Raw genomic sequence first — 10,000 nt, forward strand, 5'->3', positions numbered from 1 at the left:
CTGCTGCCTTGAAGCCAAAGTAATTTCATCTTCCTGTCTCTCCTCTCATCTTCTTGTCTCTCCTCTCATCTGACTGTATCTCCTCATCTTTGTATCTTGTTTCTCTTATCTTCCTGTATCTCTCATCTTGTCTCTCCTCATCTTCCTGCATCTCTCATCTTCCTGTCGCTCCCCTCATCTTGTCTATCCTCTCACCATCTTGTCTCTCATTTCATCTTCTGGTCTTCTCTCTCTTCTCCCTTCTTTTCTTCTCCTGTTATCTCTTCTCTCTTGGATCTTTGCTTGTCTTTTCTTCTCTCCCCTTTCCCTCTTCCCTCTCTACTCTCTACTGTCTTCTTCCTCTCTTTCTCTCCCCTCCCTTCCCCTCCCCTCCCCTATGTAACCCTCCTCTCCTCTCCTCTCTCTGTCTCTCTAGCCTCCATGAATCTGGGTTCGTCGGCGGGCATCATCGGAGGGGTTATCGCCGTCCTGCTGGTCCTGGCCCTCATCATCCTCATCTGCTGCTGCTGCAAGAAGAGGAAGCAGAGGGAGGCGGAGAAATACGCCATGGCGTAAGGAACGCCGCTCCCGCTCTGTCCTACAAAATCTCTCTCTTCTCTTCGCTCTTATTCTTTATCACTCCTTATCTCTCGCTCTGGTTCGAATTCTCTCTCTCTCTCTCTCTTAACTTTGTTTAAGTCTCTCTCTCTCTCTCTCTCTCTCTCTCTCTCTCTCTCTCTCTTGAAACACTAACACACCTGTCTGTTGACTTTGACTTTGACACACACACACACACACACACACACACACACACACACACACACACACACACACACACACACACACACACACACACACACACACACACACACACACAAACACACACCAACACACACACAGGCATGTGAACCCATATGCGTGCAGAGCTTTACACCTCGTGTGTGTCCCCCCAACGCAGGACCCCAGAGGAGGGCGCCTTCGCCGACAAGGAGCCTGTCGGGAACGGCAAGCGTCGTGACTCCCGTGACGAGGAGGAACGGAGCGAGTACGACCGCCGCGTCATCACCGACGACCGCCGCGTCGTCGACGACGACCGCCGTGTCGTCAACGACGACCGCCGCGTCGACGACGACGACAGGCGCAGCGACTATACCGCTCGCCGCAGCGACTACGACGACAGACGCAGCGACTTCGACGACAGACGCAGCGACTACGACGACCGCCGCAGCGAGTACAGCGACCGCCGCGACCGCTATGACGACCGGGACGACCGCCGCCGTGACGACCGCCGCCGCGACGACTACCGCAATGAGAGCGACCGCTACGACGAGCCGTACGACGACGCCGAGCCCGCGCGCCCCAAACCGCCGAGTGTGCCCAACAACAAGCCGCCCAGAGATACGTACTAACAGGGCGATTGGATCTGGTTCTGGAGATGGTCAATAGGCAGAGCCAGGGGGCGTGGCCATGAGTCGATCGATTTCCCAGTTATAGGCACAGGCGCACGCTAAGCACCAGAGGTTTTTGGAGTGGAAGGCAATGCACCTTCTAGTTTTTATTTCCCCGCAGAAACATTTGACACAAAATTAATCTCCTTTTTGGCTGTTTTGTTATTGTCTGGCTGACATTTGGGGAGGATGTTTTTGGTGGGAAATGAATGGTAAGAAATGGTAGGAATAGACTAAAAATCACAAGCAATACAGGATGGGTTCCACAATAATGTTGGACCCTGATCTGGTTCCGGTCCGGCTCTGGGCTCACATGTTTAGTAAAGAAAACTAATAATGAAATTAATTTTGAAAAAGAATAAGAGAAAAAAATATCTTTTTTTTTTTTTAAATAACGGATATGCTTACTTGGCGTTCAATGAAATTGCCAGTCAATTCTAGATAAGACATGACACCTGTTTATTTTGGCCTGACATTATGGTGGTTTAATGTCAATTGGTTAAACTGTCATTTAGTCCAGCTGTGATGAATTAAAAAGGACCGACCCTCAAGGTCTGCTCAGTCCTCAATGCTCGTAGATTCAGCGCATGCAACCCATTTAAAATGGCTTTTGTTAATATTTGCATTGTAAGTAGGCCTTATGTCATCTGTATAGCTCTCAGGTGTGTGCTTTCCTTTTTTTTGTTCACAGTCAGGGTGTGACCTTGTTAGTGGTGGTTGTAGTACCTATGCTAAGATCTTAGAATATATTTAATTGTTCTGTGTGTGTTGAGCTTTTCTAAACATTATCAAGATGGTTTCGCATTACCTCTTCACTTGAGTCATTGTCACAAGTACACCAACAAAACACAGAAAAAGCCAAAAGGTTGGCATAACGGGAATATCAATAATGCTGGTAGGGAGAAAAGTGAAAGATGGGTGCTTTTGTTTTTGTTGGGCAGAAAGCTTAAACGTAATGAGCTGTTTTTATACTTTTTTGTTTTTTTATTTTACGTCATGGATCAATGTTCGACACGTTTTAATCTACTGTTGAGTTTTAAATTAGATAACATGGATTGAATGTATATTATTATTGTTATTTTCATTTTATTCTGGGAATAGCATTAAATAAATTGGATTGGACTACCAAATGTTTTCAATGTTTTCAATGTCCTTTGCGCCGAGGAAAAAGGGAGATTAATTAAATAAACTCTAGATGGCAATGTTAGGCCTCAATCTCGCAACCAGTGAACAGACACGCTAATATAAAAAATAAATAAGTGACTCTTACTTTTCTTTTCCATAACATGTTGTATCAATCTATCTAGTATCAAGGCAAAAACAACGTTAGGCCTACTCGTGTTCATCACCAGCATCTATTAGTCGACTCTTGTATGTTCTCCATAGCAGGTGCAACGCACCAGTTTTAATTGTTTCTACCTTTTTTCTATCTTTTTTTTAAAGTATGGCTTATTAATCAAATAAGTAAAAATGTAATGTTAAATCTCACAACAGTCAAATCTGTTGAGGCCTACGACTTGATCAAAGTCAAACTAAGAACGGATGCGGACGGTACCTCCCGGTTCCTCCCCCATGCTCTCCCCCATACCCTCCCCTCCCTCCCATTGTTTAGCCTCATTCCCAGACGTCCTCCTCTCACGACGGAACGGCCCGAGCGCGATGGTTCAGATGCACGTTATTGGATAGACTCAGGGAGGGCCGGACTCAGTGACCGTGAGAGGCGAGAAGGGCGGGACTTCTGATAAACGGATATCCATTTCCGCGTTGCATGTTTTTTCGGATATTGAGTTTAAAAAAATGAAAAAATTACATGGTTAAACTCCTTGTGGTTGTTATTGTTCGCATGTTCTTCTTGTTTATTTTCGCTCCAACTTTCGTACAAAGCGTATAGGAGGTACAAAAACGGATATGGCGTTGAGGGAGACCGGGGTAACGCTGCAATCCATGACCCTCTCTTGGCCTACCCATTGTTCAACGAGGGGCCCCCACTGCTCACAGGCACCTCCCACTTGGTGGTGCCGTACCGTTATGTGCGAGACACTCAAAGTTAGAATAACGGTGTTTTACGGGGACCACAAGGAACCACACCGAACATGTGAGTCTGGCCAGCCTTCGTGGAGTTTTACTTTCGACGTCCAACATGAGCTTGCAGGTTCCCTGGTGGGTCCCGCTGCTGTGGCTGGCAGGTAAGAATAAATAAAGCGCAACACGGATTATGAATATGTAACAGGTCGCGCAGTATGAACGCTGAGCTTGTTGTCAAAACTTACTTGCGCTTCACTTATTCTCATTTTCAATTGATAGCCTACTATAAATTAGCCTTATTTTTTAGTTCAGTTTAAGATATCCGATCCTTTTATCCGGAGTGTAACATTTGGTTATTGTCAGGAGGTGAAATTACGGAAAGTTTATTATGGTTATTGGTATTCTTAGTGATTGTGGTTCTTATGCAAGTTAACTTATGTCTGAATCACGCTCAGGGATCAAATCTCATGTAGAGGGAGGGGAGTAGGCCTACTGTGAAATACAGGTCAATGTAGGACTTAACAGTTTATGACGATGTGTGGATATCTAGAAGCGCTCTGCTGCTGAGATGGAGTAGGGGAAATGGCAAAAATAAATCTGGTTTTGTGTTTGATGAAAACTGTTTCACGTGAAGAGGCTTCTCCCTGTCTGTTGTTCTATCTTTTCTTCTAATACACCCCTTTATTGTCTAGTTCATCTCCTCTGGAGATATACAACCCCCACCAAGAAAACTAATAACTGCCGCGCTCTCCAGAAGCTCCTCTGATCTGCCTTTTTTTTTTCGCCTGCTCCGTGTTCTCTCGTTCAGCTGGACCTCCTATGCATTAGCTATGGTCTATTTTATATATCTGTCCTCATTTGAATGAAAGTCGCTTTTTAAATTAAATTTCTTTAAGGTACTTTCAAGTCGTGAGCAGTTTGCCTTCATCCAAAGGTACTTCTACTGAATAGAATTAGTTTCAAATCATGATGTGCAGATAGGTGTGGCTGGGCATCTTCTTAAGGAATGACTGAGGACATTAGGGTTCAAAACCAGACCCTTTCGTTGGGGAGGCCAACAGCTTAACCACTTGACTATCCTGCTGTTTGACTCGACAGTCCTTCCTCTCCAACGTGTCTCAGCCCTGAGAGCACTGACTTGTTTGTGTTCTGTGAAGCACATCCTTTGCAATTGAAAGAAAACATGTATCTTTCTGCCTGCCTGGTTTAAATTAGCCAGCTCCCACACATCCATTCTGCTGCCCGCCACACACACACACAGACACACAGACACACACACACACACACACACACACACACACACACACACACACACACACACACACACACACACACACACACACACACACACACACACACACACACACACACACACACACACACGCACACACGCAAACACACAGCTGGTCGAAGGAGTGTCAGGTCTCCCCGGTTCGACCCACACTGTTCTGGACCAGCGGAAACCTGGCTTCTGCTCCTCTCGGGACCCGGATCCCACCGCTGCTTCAAGTTCACAAATAAACCTTTAGTCGCCCCCCCTCCCCCCCCCAGTAAAGACCCACCCTCTTACTCAGAACACAACCAGCCCCCGCTGAGTCAGACCCCGATCTCTGACTCCAATAACAACCAAGTAAAAACAACCCGAGGTGAAACTCCTGAATCAAACAAAAACGCCCGGACCACACCATCCTCCTGAGACAACACCGTCCTCCTGAGACCAGCCCTGTGATTCACAGCTAAGAGAAATACATTCGGAAAAAAATACAGACTCAAGAAGCCATCGAGCAAGACTAGAATCCTGTTAAATCAAGTCATATCCAAGTCTGTTCTCGGCGCACCTGTTTTTCTGACGCATGGGTTAAAGGATCAGACCATGTTGTCCTACGGTTGGATATGACTACTCAGTAGAAGCTGTCCAATGATCCCACTACTCGTGGCCACAGAATGAGTAGATCGGTGCTCAAGGCAGTCGACTGGCACCAGAGTGACACAATAACGATACTATGAAGTCTTCTGAAGAGAGTTGAACAATGGAGCGTGGCTGTGTCCCTACAGGAGGTCAGGCATGTCCCCAGAGGATAAAGAGTTATTTAGCAGCCACATCTTATAGAGAGAGAGAGAGCAGAAAGTAAGATGGGACAAACTAGCTTTGAATCCCTCGCAATGGGAATACAAGTGGCTGCCTGTCTTTTCTTTACTAGTGCTGTGCAGTCTGAAATAGAAACGCTGACGATGGGAGGTAACGTGTTCTCTCATAGGCTAGTGTAGCGCTAGGGTGCTCCAGCTGCCAGCTCCAGGGTACTTGTCTCCGTCCTCAATGTCTGCATCCTTTGAAAAAGATTCCCTGACTCTACCTGCTCCTCGTTCTCTTTTAGCCGTGTGTTGCTTTTGAAAAAAGGTAAACTTGAACATGTTCTCTGTAGTCAGGTGGTAACGAGTGCTTCAGTCCCCCCCCTGACTGTCCAGACCTTGCATCAGCAGTCGCTCTGCTCCCTAAAGCCCTCTCATTATAGACTGGTAGTTATGGCTAACACTCTGACTGGCGTTTCCTCTGCGCTGGCAAAAACACGTAGCATTTTGGAATCCACATATACTCAGATTAACCATCTCTCGGTTAAATGCTTTAGGTTGAAGCAAATGAACGACAGTAGAATGCAATATATCACGTCAAATCTCTTTTGTCTTCGTTGGTTTAAACTCCAAAGAGATGTTAGGGTACCTAGCATATTGGCATGTTGGCTCGGTGTAAATAACACATTGGTCACAGAAAAATCACATTGGAAAAGGCTCAATAACGTTAAAAACACCTTTATCACATATAGTCCCATGGGGCTTCACATGTCCACAATGCACGTCTCACACTTACATCTCAGAATCTCCCACAGCCAAAGAACCCCTCAAACCCAGTCGGAAAGGAAGAAACCATCGTAGCAATCAAATAAGAGGGATATCCATTGACTATGGAGGGCAACCATGAAGGCAATCGTTGCCGCATGGAAAGGCATCAATTTCGGACCAAAAACATCCAAATATCACCACCGTCCCCTACCCCTCTATGTGATACGTAACACAAGCTCCCGTGACCTTCTGTCCACCCACTCTAACTCTCCCCCCCTCCACCCCCTCCCTCATCCAGGTGTGTGCTCCGGCGTCCAGGTGTTCGTGAGGGACGAGAAGCGCTTCGCCGTGCTCTTCCAGGCGGTGGTCCTGCCGTGCCACTACACCAGCGTGTCCACCCAGACCCCCGTGGTGCAGTGGGTGTACAAGTCCTACTGCCGCGACCGCACACGGGACACCTTCGGCTTCTCCAACAGCCGGGCCGGCGCCGGCGGTGCCCTGGGCGCCGGGGTGGGGGGGGCAGCGGGAGGGACGGGGGCAGGGGGGGGGAGGCGGCGGGGGGAGGGGAGGCTACGACGGGGGAGTGTCGGCGGCGGTGGTGGATTACCTGGACTGCGCCGACAGCAGCCGCACGGTGCGCACCGTGGCGTCCATCGCGGGGTCCTCCGTGACGCTGTCGGAGCACTACAAGAACCGCGACATCTCCATCATCAACAGTGAGTGAGCGCTTTGGTACCTGGGGGATCGACCCGCTAGGGTGACCAACCCTGTGGGCCCTGTGTTGAATTCACGTCAACCATGTTACACGGTTGAGTTGAGCGAGTTGGAAACACGTATTCCTGTCTTGGTACCTTGGTACCTCATTCCCCAAAAGATTGAGCTGCATATTTGTGCTGCTCGTCGTAAGCCAAACTCTGGAACGAAAAAAACACTGAAGGGAATCGGTTCAGGATGGGTGGTTCCTGTAGACCAGCGGTCAGCCGAGCGTTCCAGTGATGGCATCATGTCAAGGGCCACCAAAGGGCCCCTGTTCCAGGACCTCACTTGTAGAGTGTGAGCTGGGCCTGGGCTGGTGGAAGCTCTACGAAGAGGAAAGTTGGAAACAGTGTCTTCTGTTTACCCAACACAGTAATAACCCTCCTCTATCCCGGGCCAGCTATTATCTTTAAGACCAGAGTTGGGGGTGAGTCTCGCTCTAATGCAGGCCTGCTTCTAGAAGGATCCTCTCTAGGCTTGCTCTGTTAGATTAACCACAACTTCTGTCCATCAGGAAATATATTTTGTAAGATCTAAAAGGGAAAAATATGAAACAATCGTGATGATATGTGTTCTGTGCCTGTGAGACACTGAGAGGCCTGCATGGTGACTAGCTGCAGACTAATGAATCTCCAACTCCTGCTGAGGAATCAACCTTGTCTTCACCCTCTGGACCAATGGACTGCTCTCTCTCTCATTCCACCATGTCTCTCTCTCTCTCTCTCTCTCTCTCTCTCTCTCTCTCTCTCTCTCTCTCTCTCTCTCTCTCTCTCTCTCTCTCTCTCTCTCTCTCTCTCTCTCTCTCTCTCTCTCTCTCTCTCTCTCTCTCTCTCTCTTTCATCCCACACTGTGCCCCTCTCTCTCCCTCTCTTGCTCTGATGTACTTCAACAACATACTTTTCCTCTCTTGCCTACCTTCATCTGCCCACATTCCTGTGATCCTTCCATATTTTTCCCCTTAATGTGAGTTGGCTTACAATCTCCACCAGCCTCTGACTCTGTCTCTCACTTTTGCCTTCCGTCTCTCTTTTTCTCTTTGGCCTCCTCTCTCTCTCTCTCTCTCTCTCTCTCTCTCTCTCTCTCTCTCTCTCTCTCTCTCTCTCTCTCTCTCTCTCTCTCTCTCTCTCTCTCTCTCTCTCTCTCCCCCCGACTCTCTCGCTATATTTCTTCATCTCTGTCCTTTCTTCTTTTAAACGTACTCTCTGTTCTCAAGGTGGACTCCAGATCCAGATATTTTTTAAACATGATGTCTGTTCTCAAGATGATATCCAGATCCAGGTGGCTGTATTCTGTAGCCCAGATCTAAGTGTTTACTGATATGGGAATACTCTTTGATCGTTAACTAATGTCTCATTTGCTAAATTTGGCCGGATGCAAGAAGTCTGCATGGTCCAAGACCAATGCCCACAGGTCATTTATTATGTTAGTACTACAGCCCAGTCATCCCTAACACCCTCCTCCTCCCAAATCCCTGCCTCCTCTTATCTCCCAGCAGGAAGAGGAAGGGAATCATAGAACTCGTTTCCTGTAAGCTGAGAAGGCAGATTTGCATGTTTATCTACAACACAAATGTCTCAGTTTAGAGTTTACAAACACACTCGGTAGAATTGTACGATCGTTTAGCAGACGCCTTCAGCAAAAGCGACTTGATTCGACCTTTAGTCACAAAAGTTAGTAAATTTGCATGCAACATTGGCCCATGCAAAAACTTTTCTGACATCTCTTCTTTCCCTACCTCTCTCCTCTCCCTACCTCTCTCCCCTCTCCCTACCTCTCTCCCCTCTCTCTATCTCTATCCTCTCTCTCTCTCTCTCTCTCTCTCTCTCTCTCTCTCTCTCTCTCTCTCTCTCTCTCTCTCTCTCTCTCTCTCTCTCTCTCTCTCTCCTCTCCCTACCTCTCTCTCCCCCTCTCCCCTCTCTCACCCTCTCCCCTCCCCCCTCCCCCCCCCCCCCTCTCTTGCAGCGGCCGACCTTCGAATCGGGGAGGTGCAGTGGGGAGACAGCGGGGTGTACATCTGCAAGGTGGTCATCTCAGACGACCTGGAGGGGCAGAGTGAGGCCAATGTGGAGCTCCTGGTCCTGGGTGAGTTCTCCTGGTTCATGTGAAGAAACGTGGTTCCCACCAGACCTCCCTCATCCAGCAGCTCGCTGCCAACAGTCGGAACCGGCCATTCTTATTTTGAAGGTTTCAGGTTGTTGGAGATTTTGAGACTTTGCATTTTTGTGACTGAAGTTTGAACAATTTGAAATGTAGACATTTTTGGATTTTTTAGTTTGTTGTGGCATCGGACACTCTCTCTCTCCCGCTCTCTCTCTCTTACGCTCTCTCCCCAAGAGGGTACATACAGTATGTGGACGTCTGGGTTCACAGAGGTTTATGTAAGTGCCCTTCTCAAGGTAGGACATGTTTTGTTCCCGGCAGAACAGAGGGGTGATTTATTCAAACCAGCGGCGGATCCCGGGAGTTCTCCCCCATGCTTACTCTGTAGCCATAGCACCCAGGACACGTCGTGGACATAGGTGGAAACTGTACATGCATGGTTGAACCAATGGATAGCTGGATAGATCGATAGATAGATAGATGGGGGAGAAAGAGAGATGATAGAAATACGAAATATAGATAAGAAAGATAGAGCTAAAAAGATAGGTGTATATATATATATATATATATATATGTATATACATGTATACATATATAGATCTGTGTGTTTTTATGCGTGTGTGTGGGAGAGACAGATTTCTGTGCGTGTGTGTGTGTGTGTGTGTGTGTGTGTGTGTGTGTGTGTGTGTGTGTGTGTGTGTGTGTGTGTGTGTGTGTGTGTGTGTGTGTGTGTGTGTGTGTGAGTGTGTGTGTGTGTGTGTGGGGGGTTAATCCCTCTACTTAATGTTGTAATAGCATTTGTAGTTTTTTGTGCATCTACAATGACACTCTACGTGTCCGTGAGTTGTTACAAG

The 10,000-nt window shown here is 47.6% G+C and overlaps 2 protein-coding genes across 2 annotated transcripts in view; both read left to right on the forward strand.

Moving 5' to 3' along the window:
- Positions 1–1,799, forward strand: part of LOC115558518 (cell surface A33 antigen) — a 6,847-nt gene extending 5,048 nt beyond the window's left edge. The window contains exons 6-7 of the mRNA XM_030376718.1: positions 416–551; positions 938–1,799. Coding sequence (XP_030232578.1) covers positions 416–551; positions 938–1,388 — 587 coding nt within the window. The 3' untranslated portion in view covers positions 1,389–1,799. The remainder of the gene's footprint in view (positions 1–415; positions 552–937) is intronic.
- A 1,547-nt stretch (positions 1,800–3,346) lies between these two features.
- LOC115558549 (immunoglobulin-like domain-containing receptor 2) overlaps positions 3,347–10,000 on the forward strand; it is a 16,691-nt gene continuing 10,037 nt past the window's right edge. The window contains exons 1-4 of the mRNA XM_030376763.1: positions 3,347–3,613; positions 6,589–6,783; positions 6,860–7,006; positions 9,009–9,128. Coding sequence (XP_030232623.1) covers positions 3,568–3,613; positions 6,589–6,783; positions 6,860–7,006; positions 9,009–9,128 — 508 coding nt within the window. The 5' untranslated portion in view covers positions 3,347–3,567. The remainder of the gene's footprint in view (positions 3,614–6,588; positions 6,784–6,859; positions 7,007–9,008; positions 9,129–10,000) is intronic.

This window comes from Gadus morhua, chromosome 14 (genome assembly GCF_902167405.1).
Source record: "Gadus morhua chromosome 14, gadMor3.0, whole genome shotgun sequence".
Taxonomy (NCBI): domain Eukaryota; kingdom Metazoa; phylum Chordata; class Actinopteri; order Gadiformes; family Gadidae; genus Gadus; species Gadus morhua.